At 46.2% G+C, this 12,137-nt stretch overlaps 1 protein-coding gene across 1 annotated transcript in view; it reads right to left on the reverse strand.

Moving 5' to 3' along the window:
- Positions 1-12,137, reverse strand: part of HVCN1 (hydrogen voltage gated channel 1) — a 28,562-nt gene that overhangs the window by 5,812 nt on the left and 10,613 nt on the right. The window contains exon 4 of the mRNA XM_063086251.1: positions 4,664-4,939. Coding sequence (XP_062942321.1) covers positions 4,664-4,939 — 276 coding nt within the window. The remainder of the gene's footprint in view (positions 1-4,663; positions 4,940-12,137) is intronic.

Below are 12,137 nucleotides of genomic sequence, written 5' to 3' on the forward strand. Positions count from 1 at the left end.
CATGGTGGCAGTGGAAGCAGCAGCAATGGGAGGAGCCCCAGAGGCCCTCACATGACCCGTCTCTTCCTGTGGAAATTCAGGACCATCACTTACTTCTCTGGGGCCTTGCCTCACACACTCTCAGAAATTAAATAAGTTCAGGCCTATGCAAGAACAGACCATTAAAGCTTTGACCATTTCAATCTGTAGGTAATTATTTCAGTAATAAAAGTATTTGATGATGTGGTATATTATGAAAATTACATGGCAAATTGCTTTGTAATGAAGTTTTCACACGTATCCAAATTCAGCAGCTGAGTAAAGATTTAAGCCTCTTTTTTTTCATCCTTGGTTTTATTTTAAAGGGATCTGAGAGCTCTTGTGGTCTAAAACCAAGGCATGGGGGGCTGGCCAGCTAGCTCAGTTGGTTAGAGTGTGGTGTTATAATACCAAGATCCAGGGTTCAATCCCTGTACTGGGCAACCACTAAAAAAAAAACACAAAAAACCAAGGCACAGAGATATTAAGAACAGACCCAATATTCAGCTATAAGGGCTGGCCGATTGTCTCAATTGGTTAGAGTACAGTGTTATAACACCAAGGTCAACAGTTTGGGTCCGTGCACTGGCCAGCCACCCAAAAAAAAAAAAAAAAAAAAAAAAAAATCAGCCATAAAAAAGAATGAAGTATTAACACTTGCTACCATGTGGATGAACCTAGAAAACATCATTCTAAGTGAAACAAGCCCGTCATAAAAGTCCACATATTATAGGATTCCATTTATACAGAATGTTCAGAAATGGCAAATTCATAGAGACAAAATGCAGACTGACGGTTGTCTAGGCCTGGGGGAGAGAGGATTGGGGAGTGAATGCTTAACAGGCACAGTTTCCATTTGGGGTGATGAGAATGTTCTGGAACTAGATAGTAGTGAGCTGCACAACACTGTCCAGCAATTTATTCATGTACTAAATAAATGCCACAGAACTATTCACTTTAAAATAATTTTTCCTCAATTAAAAAACAAAAAGGATCCACTGCTGGGTATATACGCAAAGGAACAGAAAGCATCATTTGGAAGAGATACCTGCACCCCCATGTTTACCACAGTTCTATTTCAACAAAGCCAAGAGTTGGAACTAACCTAAATGTCCATCATCAGATGACTGGGTAAGGAAAATGTAGTATATATACACAGTGGAATACTACTCTGCCATAAACAGGAATGAAATTCTGCCATTTGCAGCGACATAGATGAACTGAGAGAAAATCACGTTAAGTAAAATAAGTCAGGCATAGAAAGAGAAATACCACATGTCCTCATAAGTGCTAAAAATAAATGTATAAATGAAAAGAAAAAGATACAACAATTACAATACATTGAACTTTCAAAAGGTGAACTGAGTTTACCAGACGGGAAGGGAGGAATTGGTAAAGGCCACGAAAAGTGATGATGTTGTATATTATTGAATATAATAATTACTCTGATTTGAGCACATATTACACACACGTATTGATATTCAACTCTGTACCCATAGATATATATACAATCAATTATGTTACTATATATAGGGGGAAAAAAAAAAGACAACACCAAGGTTAAAGGTTTGGATCCCTATACTGGCCAGCCAGAATGTTTCTAGGTTCATCCACATAGTAGCATGTGTTAATACTTCATTGCTTTTTATGGCTGAATATTGGGTCTATTCTTAGTATCTCTGTGTCTTGGTTTTAGACCACATGATCTCTCAGATCCCTTTAGCTCTAAGATAAAACCAAGGATGAAAACAAAAACAAGCAAGCAAAAAAACCACCAAAAAAAAAAAAAAAAAAAAGACCCAAAGTCACAAAACTACGATGCCTGGGTCCCAACCCCAGCCGTTATGAACTAATCCCCAAGACCCTGAATTTGCCAGTTCACAAAGCAATACCATTTCTTTTTTTTCCTTTTTTTTGGGGGGGTGGTGGTGGTGGTGGTGGCTAGCCAGTATGGGGCTCTGAATCCTTGACCTTGGTGTTATAACACCGCACTCTAACCAACTGAGCTAACTGCCCAGCCAGTGTACTGCTTCTGAGGGGAGCCATGTCACAAAGAAAAATGCTGAGAATTCAGAGAAGCTGGTTAATTCCAAATCCTCCCCCTGGCAAAGCCGGCCACGCCCAGCATGGAGTCCATGGGGGCACAGTGCGGCCCCCAGGCTGGCTTTCAGTGCCCCCCATCAGCTGGACCCTGGGCACACCCCTCCATGCTGCTGAGCCTCAGTGTTAACTGAGGCTTCCGTGTCCTGGGGAAAATGTGACTGGCCACATTTCCTATCTGGAGCTACAACAGAAGTGTGATATGAGGTAACGTGAAGCGTGCTCAGCATAGGGCCCAGTCGTGGTGAGCAGGAATAAAAGTGAAGCTCCTCGGTCTTCACGATTGTCTCGACTCCATCCTGTCCCTGTATGCTTCCCTGGGGGCCTGATACACCCTGTGTCCTCTCTCTTGGTTGTGCCATCCCCGTATCACATCACCTTGGCCACTTCAAACCATCGAAGAAAGGGATTCCAGGGCCTTCCTGTATGCTGAGTCTACATGCAGAGATCAGCACCCCAGGACCCTGGTCCCCTACTCCAATCTCGCCTCCCTGCTTCCACCCTGAGCCCCCCTACAGATCTGAACATGTCAACCCCCCATACTCTTTAGAATTTTTAGAAGGTCTGCCCACGGATGACCTTCCCTCTCCCCTTCTTTCCAAGCAATTGTGCTGCTCACCACACGAGCCACGTGCCCCCTCCTCAATTCCTTGATGGCTCTTTCCCACTAAGGATCCTTGGCAAACATCCCCTCCACAGGGCTCACTCAGTCTCCGCCTTCAAGCGTCAGGTGAAATGTCACCTCCTCCAACTCCCAGTCCTGGATCAGGTCTCCCTCACCCCCAGGATCTATCACATCCCCTCTGTGTTCTTGCAGAGGGCTCCTCTCCATATGTAACCAGTAATTGTCTGGGTGATGAGATTCTTGTAATTCTGCCTCTCTGCAGACTGTCAGATCCTTGGTGAGGACAAGGATGGGTTTGCTGCTGTGGTGCTCAATAAATGACTATTGTGTGAGTGAATAGATGTCTCTACTTATTTTATGACAGTCATTCTTTTCACCACTAGGTGTGTCTCTAGTGGTCTCCTCTCAGGATGCCAGCCCTAAGCCCCAGCAGGCCACATGGCCCAGACATCCTGCGGGGGCTGTCCAGGGCTCCCCCTGCAGCTGGAAGGAAACCGGCTCCTTCCTTCTGCTTCTGAAATTGAGGGTTTGGGATTTCAACCCCAACAACTTAATATCATGTTTCCTTTCCTGTCAGGGCCATGGAGGAACGAGCTGAGCCACCAGGAGTGCTGGGTTGTTGGTTTGCTTCATTTCTTTTAGCCACACAAGAGTGGAAAAGTAAAGACCAAAATATATTTCTTTTTTTCTGTTTTTCCTTGGAACAAAGTCAGTGCTGGGAGAGGCAAGGGCTGCTTCTCTCTGCTTCCAGAAGGGACATGGATTCTAAGGAGAAAGCAGTTAATTTTGGCTGAGGAGGAGGCCTGCACTGGCACCCCCAAAGTGCCTCTCTTCAAGAACTGGACTGAGAGGGGGCTGTGTGTGTGTCCCTAATGCCACTGGGCCTCCCGTGTTCCCCCGAAACTCAGAATGTGCTTCCAGACACCTGCCTGCCACCTTGGGGCTGGGGCTGGGGTGGGGCACGGAGAAGGCTGGCCAGACTCCACCTGCCTTTGTCCTTCAAAATCAGAAATGTCCTTCAAGATGTTGGAACAGACACTGAATCCCTTTGCAGTTCCCTTAGCTGCTCTCTGAAGTCTACACCTCCCGCTCCTGTTCTCTCCATAACTGTGCCTGGAGGCTGCGGTGGGTCAAGGCCAGGCAGGCATGTTTGGCATCACTCCACAAAAGAAGACACCAAGGCCTCCATGGGGATGTGTGTCTGGGAGGCAGGGGACCCTCTGGGCCTTGTTCAAGAGCAGTCATGCCATGGTCGCTGAGTGGATGGATGAATGCTTTTCTCTGCCTCTGGTGTTCACCCTTTAATTTACATTGTGTGTGCGGCAAAATGTGCAGAGCATAAAACTTACCATTTTAGAGTTGGCATAAAGTTCAGTGGCATTAAGTACACTTGCAAGGTCGTGCAACCATCGTTACTATCCAGTGCCAGCACACTTCCATCACCCCAAGTGGACACCTCATCTCCATCAAGCAGTCACTCCCCGTTCTTCCCTCCCTCCAGCCTGCAGCCACCGCCCACCTGCTTTGGATTCACCTGTTCTAGACATTTCGTGTAAATGGAGTCATATGAGATGTGACCTTCTGTGACGGGCTTCTTCTGCTTAGCAACACATTTTCAAGGTTCGTCCATATTGTCGCCTGTGTCAGTATTCTTTCCTTTTTATGGCTGAATACAATAGATATGCCACATCTTGTTTATCCATTTGTCTGCTAATGGACCTTTGATTTACTTTTGGATTACAATTATTTCCCCCCTAACAACACCAGATCTGCCCGCAGTAGCGCCAGTGCCACCTGGGGCGCCTGGCACGTGGTGGGTACTCAGTAAACATCTGTAGGATGAATGAGGCAGTGGCAGAGATGGGTCCCCACCCTGGCTGGCCTCTTGTAACTTTCACTGAAGGCTCTTCCCCCACCTACCTGAAACCTGTGAGAGCTGAAGAGCTTCCTCAACTTGCTCCTGAAGTCGAAGGGCCTGGGCGTGGGGACAGGAGTGGCACCTGGGTCCGTGGCCCTGCCCTCCTCTCCTGAGGCTGGCATAACTGGTGGCTGCTGCTCCTCCTCCTCCTCTTCTTCATTCTCCCATTTCTTGTAGTTGATGTTCCAGGCATGATAGTCATCCCCGACGACAGTGAAGTGCCTCAAGAACTTGCTCATCCTCTCTGCGGGAGCCACCTTGGCCCTGCGGGTAACTGCCTAGAGGAGCAGGGACAGAAAGCAAGAGCTTCAGCCAGGGTGGCCTCAGAGCCCATTTGGACCACTCAGACCCCACGTTGTTCTGATGGTGGGGAGGGCCCAGGCTGTGCTGGGCCACACCAGGTAAAGACAGTCCCACGGTGCTCAGAGCACTGTGTGAGCACAGAAACCGTGAGGTCACAGTGGTTTCTTGTGCTTTTATTTTTGGAGTCCAGGGTATCTGTGTCAGTGAGGCAACAGGAAACCCCAGACCCCACCAGGCCTGTCCTTGTGGTCTGATTTGCAGTAACCAACGGAATCGGTACTGCAGCCCAGTCACAAAATACCCACCACAGGCCCATGTGTAAATACCAGAAGAGCTGCCCCATGGTTCAGAGACATTACAACCTGAAAACCGGAGGTGAGAGTGGGCGGAGCAGGGGGAGGGGAAAGCCAAAAGTAAAAGTACCCAGAGTTTCACACAAAAGTCATGAGACCCCCACTCTTCACGCCACTGATTCAGTCCTTGACAGATGAGTGGAAATCGACTTTTTTCCATGGTTAGCAAGTGCTATTTTAAGTACACAGACAGCTGTTTAAAGAGGGATGACTTCAAAGCAAAAGCAAATATCCCACCCCTTGCCCCCATTTTGTATAACTTACCCTACCAAATATCAAATTTCATATAAACAAATAATTAAAACTTATGGGTATGAGAACAAGAATAGGCAATATGATCAGTGGAACAGGAAAAGAGTCCAAATAGACCCGTGTCCTTCTGCAAGGCTCGAAGAAAGGTGATAGCAGTCCAGGTCAGTAGCAAAAGGCTAGAGAGGTTAGGACATCTGGCTTTCCCAATAGAAAAAAAACAAAACAAAACACCAATCCCTACCTCATGCTGCACTAACATTAATGCATTAGCATTAATGTGAAGAAGTGTATTTTAAACAAACTCTAAAAGTCTCAGGACAAAGTACAGGCAAGTATCTTCATGACATCAGCATAGGGAAACATTGCTTAAATAACACACAAACATAAAACAGATTTGACTGCATCAAAACTAAAAGCTTTTATATGACATACGCACATACACGCACACACATATGTACACACAGCCCTACAAAAAGGATAGATTGGGAGTAAATATTTGCAATGTATTTAATAGGCAAAGATTTAGTGTCCAGAATATATAAAGAAATCTTATAAATCAGAATGAAAAAGAAAACTCCAAGGAAAACTGGGCAATGAATATTGACAGGTAGATCACATAAGAGAAAACCCAAATGGCCAAGGTGCTCAACCTCAGGAAAATGCAAATTGAAGTAACAATCACACAAACGTCAGTGAGGGTGTGAAGCTCTGGGGTCTGTTGAACACTGAAGATAGGACAAGTACCACCATTTGGGGAAGCAATTTGGCACTGTCTTGTCAAGTTGGAATTATGCACATCTTTTCTAATGACCTACCTAGTGATTCCATCCCTAGATAGGGTCCAAAACTTGCCCACATGTGCTCAAATTGGTGACATGTTCAAGACTGTTCACTGCAAATATTCACCTAAGTGGTGGGAGATAGAGGAATGAACCCTCTCTATTCATGTGATGGAATACTATGCAGCAGTTAAAATGATTTAACTGAATCTCTTTATGTCACTAATGATGCCTACAGGTACCCACTCAGTTGTACTGAATACAGTAGATCACTCCTTTCTTCAAACACTTTCCTTCATTGGCTTCTAAGATGCCACATTCTAGGGCCAGCCCGTGGCTCACTCGGGAGAGTGCGGTGCTGATAACACCAAGGCTGTGGGTTCGGATCCTATATAGGGATGGCCGGTTCGCTCACTGGCTGAGCATGGTGCTGACAACACCAAGCTAAGGGTTAAGAAGATCCCCTTACCGGTCATCTTTAAAAAAAAAAAAAAAAAAGATGCCACACTCTCCTGGTTTTCCTCCCATCTCAGTGGCTGCTTCCTGCTAGTCTCTTTTGCTGGAAACCTGAAGAGGAAGGCCTTATGTTTAAGTATTAAGTTCAACTGTACAACTGTATGTGCAGTGCCTAGAATAGTGCCTTGCCCTTAGCAGACACTCAAAAACACTAAAATATTTAAGTGACTGAATAAATATAGCAATGTGGATAGATTTTTAAAAATAGTTGAGTCAAAAAGGAAGATGTGGAAGAATATGAACAATGTAATGCCACTTAAGTAAAAAATTTAAATACATGGCAAATATTACTGTATATTGCTTTTTGAATGTGTAAAGATGTGAGTGTAATCATATACCAAAGAATGGGATTTCTGCTTCTAGCCGTGATAGAGTAACTGGTACCAGATTATCTCTCCTGCTATAAACAACTCTAAAACTAGATAAAATATATAAAATTTACTGTGATCCCTGAGAGAAAAGAAGCAAATGAGGTAAGCCTCACAATCACCCTGGCTTTCTGCCTGGAGGGACTTTCTGAATTGTGGAGATAAAGATTGTAGTTCAGGGCTACCGAGGTTCCCTCAGGAATTTGCATGGCAGGGTACCAGAGAAAAGTAAGCTGTGCAGAGAAGGAGCTTCAAAAAATGGACTTTGGCTAAGTCCTAAACTTCATATGTGCAGAGAAAGACACTATGAGGCAGAGCAAAATATGACTTTCAGGAAAAAGAAGTCTTAGGGAGCTGTGAGCTGAACCACCACCAGATATTACACAGGACTGGGCTGGAAGATGTGTGAGTTCCTAGCAGCTGGAGGAGAGAGATCTTTTTGAATGCCCCAAGCATTAAGTAGAAATTGCAGAAAAGCCGTGCCTTAGAAGTAGACCTAAACTAGTCTTCCCAGTTAAGGGCTACCTCAGCCTCATCCCAACAAAGCTTAAAATAAGCCTTGAAAAGGTCAAGCTGATCCCCAAGTAAACTAACTGCCTGTTGGAGCAAAGCTCAACACTCTATTAGGAAAACAACAGCATACACTCAAAAACAGAGAATGTATAATGTCTAGCATATAATAAAAATTACTAGACAGATAAAGCAGAAATATGTGGCCTGTAACCAATAGAATAAGCTGCTAATAGAAGGCTCAAAATGGACATAGATAATGGAATTGGCCAAAGACTTGAAAATAGTTATTACAAAGGTACTCAAGGATTTCAAGGAAAATATGAACTTAATGAGGGAATGAATAAAGAATCTTAATAGACACATGGAGACTATCCAAATGGGTACTCTAGAACTGAAAAGTACAAATATGAAATGAAAAATCACTGGATGGGCTTAGCTGATAAGATGCTACAGAAGAAAGATCAGTGAACTTAAATACAGAACAACAGAAAATGTCAAATGGAAGCATGGAAAGAAAAAAGGCTGAAAGAAAAATTGAACAGAGGGTCAGGACAATATCAAGTGGCCTAACCTAGATGTGCCTGTAGTGCATGGCCCAATGGGGCTTGGCCTCTCCCATCCCCACAGCCTGCTCACCATGCTGCAGCCCCCCGGCTGCGCTTTGTCCCTCCGATGCTCCCCATCCCCCCACTCCAAGCCATCATGTGAACTGTGCCCTCAACCTGAAATGCTCTTCTCCCCACTTTAAGCTGGCTCACTTTTACCTATGCTTGAAACCTCAGCTGAAAGCTCTCTTCCTTAGAAAGGCCCTCCCTAGCCCCTAAAATCTAAATCAGGTCCCCTCCCAATTTGATCACATCTCCTCACATTCTTTACTTTTCCTTTGAAGAGACTTATAGTTTCTAACTAGAAATTGTTTTGTGCAGCTCTTTATTTATGATTTCTCTCTTCTCATTAGCATTTACACTCCATGAAGGCAGGATGGGTCTGTGTCACAGTCTCATGTGACACCTGACCTAGAGCAAAAGGCCATTATGCACCTGTCAACTGAGAGCACTGGTACCCTGTCTCCCATGCCAGGGTGTGGGCTCATCTCAGCTGGACCATTCATCTCTGGGTGCCCAGGGGTGGCCAAGGGCCAGGCCCAGGTTGTACTGAAGCTATTCACCATAATCTTCCCCAAGAAATGCCTTGCACAGCAGGCAAAAGTTGCCCGTGCTATTGCTCATCATGGTGGGAGCCTCAGGGTGCTTTGCAAAAACCACATTTATATTTCACAGGAAAGGAAAATTTTCTTTCTGAAACTTTGCAACCAGTAAAGAAGCAACTTTTAGTAGTTTGGGATGAAAATATTTATGGCACCCAGCAGAGCAGAAAACAAGTCTCGTTTTAAGTCAAGAGTCTGTCATGCCAGAAGCAAAAGAGTTCCAGAAAAAGGCAAAGATAGAGCTGACCGAGAAAATGTGGGCCTTGGCAGCATCACCACCTGCCCTGGACTCCGGCACTGATGGAAGGATTGACTCAGTGAGGGACGTACCTTGCCCCCTCCCAGCCTGGCCTGGAATAACCCCTCAGGAAGGGCTGGCTATTATCATTCTTGATAACAAAACTCTCCTCTCCTCCAGCTTCATCACGGTCCACGGACATGTCACTTCTCTGTTCATCTACTGCTGCCTGCCTCTGCAAACCCTAGACTTTTCCATGACATGAACTGATAGAGTCCCTTTGTGGCTTAAGCTACACTGAGCTGTGTTTTTGTGTCTTGCAACCCTAAGAATCTACAGCAGTAAAGTTGCTGACACTGGACACCGCCACAGATCCATCTCCTTTGCATGAATCCTTGCTGTCCCCATTATGCCTTGACACTCTTCCCTACGAGATCACCTAACAAAGCCCATAGCTTTGGTTCTAACCAAAACAGTGACTGTAATAAACCCTTTGGCACCGTTGACTCTGTCCTGCTTGGCAATCTTGCCTCCTGATTATTCTCCTATCTCAGGCTGCCCTTCTCAGTCTCCTATACCATGTCCCATCCCCATTTCAGAAGTCCTGGAGACCCCAACCCTGGCCTTGTCCTTGCAACGTGTGGCTGTCCCCCTTTGGTGGTCTCAGCACACCTGTGTTCTCAATGTTGCTCACGTTCAAATCAAAGTCTCCAGCCTGACGTCTGAGATACTGCCAGAGCAAGTTTGCTGTGACCCAAACTGACCTCGTTTCTTACGCTTTCCACCAACCCACTCCTCCTTGCATGCTCCCAACTAGGACTTGGTGTCACATCCAACCTGAACCAAAGACTGCCCTCAGCTGGCCCCCCAACCCCCTGCCAAGCATCAGCAACTTCACTTGCTAAACATGACTCACACCCCCTGGTCTCCTGGCCAGCTCACTTGCCTTTGCTACCACCATTGCTTCCTGCCGGCACCCTGTGCCAGTCCCACTTGGCCCCTGCCCTGATCCTGGCTGCCTCCCCAGCCACCCCTGCCTCCACCACACTCCAGACACACCGAACTTCTTGTGGTTCTAGAACACATCACGCTCTTTCTTGCTTCCAGGACTCCTCGCAGCCTGTCCCCCGTGTCTGGAACACCCGTCACCTGTCTCACCCTATTTATCTTCCAGTTCTTATGCACAGACTTTATCTCCCCTGGGAGGCCTTCCTTAACCCCTTCTCCTGCCCCCCTAGCTGGGTCCTTCCTCTATTTGCACCTCATGCCATTGCTAACAAGCACCGTGACATCTCTGCCTCATCTGTCTCCTGCACGGGGCTGTGAGCACTGCAGAGACTCTTCCTCCCTCAGTCACGGGGAGGGGGGGTGGTGTCAATAAATATTTAATAAATGAATTGACCACAACAACAAAATCACAGGAGCTGCCCATTTAAGGTAAACGTATCATCTACTTCTCTTTTACAGTTGACAGGTAAAATACCAGAAAAATTACTACCTGAGAGGGAGGGGAAAGTGAAAAAAACAGACCTAGAAGTGATGGCAAAAAACGTTCTTGTGGATGTCTATTTTTACAGGCTACGAAGCCACCTTCTGTAGGAGGGGGAAAGTCCCCATTTCATGGTCATCCAACAATCACAGAAAAATGTAGGCACTTTTTAAGAAATTCAGCCAACTCCCAATTCCCAGGGCCTGATGTTCCTTCAGTTCCCATTTCCCTGTTTCCCCTCCAAGGTATTTTTGAGGACTTGATTTGGTTATTAACCCCAAAACTCCAACAGACACAACAGCAGCGACATCTATTTTTACTGATTGCTTACGTTACTACTTATTTTATCACATTAGCACACTGCTAACTTCCTTCCATGCACTATTTCTTTTTCACTCCTAACAACCTTCCGAAGTCGAGGCCATCATTTAGGGTCTTGGTGAGGTAGGCGACTTGTCCAAAGTCACATGATTGGAAAGTGGAAGAGCCAGGATCTTCCCCTGGGCTATATAACTTGGAGACTATGTTCCAGGATACACGACTAAGACAGCGCCAGGCGGCCAGCAACCAGAGATCTGTCTACTAAGATGGTATAGTGGGTGGAATTGTGGGCCTCTCCCCAAATTCATGTCCACTTGGAACCTCAGAACATGACCTTGTTTGGAATACGAGTCTGTGTAGATGTAATTAAAGATCTGGAGATGAAATCATCCTGGATTAAGGGTGGACCCTAGGTCCACTGACTGGTGACCTTATAAGAAAAGGACACACAGAGGATAAGGTCATATGAAGATGGAGGCAGAAACTAGAGAGATGTGTCTACAAGCCAAGGAACGCCAAGTACTGCCACCAGAAGCTGGATGAGAGGCGTGGACCAGATTCTCCATCAGAGCCTCCAGAAGGAACCAACCCTGCCAACACCTTGATTTCGGACTCCCAGCCTCTAGAACTGCATGAGAATGAATTCCTGTTGTCTTAAGCCACCTGGTTTGTGGTAATTTGTCACAGCAGCCCCAGGAAACTCATACAGAGGGTGTGTGCCGCGTGCTCTCCTTTTGTCACCATGGGCCACACGTCCGTGCTGGACTCCGAGGAGGGGGCAGCCTTCTTCTGAGGTCACCAGACCACCTGGATGATGCCCGTTTCTGCAGCCAGTCTCCAGCAACAGCTGCTCCTTTTTGCATACAGCTTACAGGCCACCCCCACCTGCTCTGGCTTGATGCTTGTAGCGATCCTAAGAGGTAGGCAGGGCAGGGAGGAGCAGTCTCTCCATTCTGCAGAAGGGGAAATGGAGGCGTGGGGGGGAGAGGTCACTTGCCCACAGTCACATCATGTCACAAACCAGTGGTAAGGTGACAAAACTGTAGGGAAGCAGGCATGCCTATATGCCCCCTGGTGGGCATGTAAGTGGGTATAGCCTTTTTAGGAGGGCAACGAGGTAGTTTCTTTCATCTTGTG

This window comes from Cynocephalus volans, chromosome 2 (genome assembly GCF_027409185.1).
Source record: "Cynocephalus volans isolate mCynVol1 chromosome 2, mCynVol1.pri, whole genome shotgun sequence".
Lineage (NCBI taxonomy): Eukaryota > Metazoa > Chordata > Mammalia > Dermoptera > Cynocephalidae > Cynocephalus > Cynocephalus volans.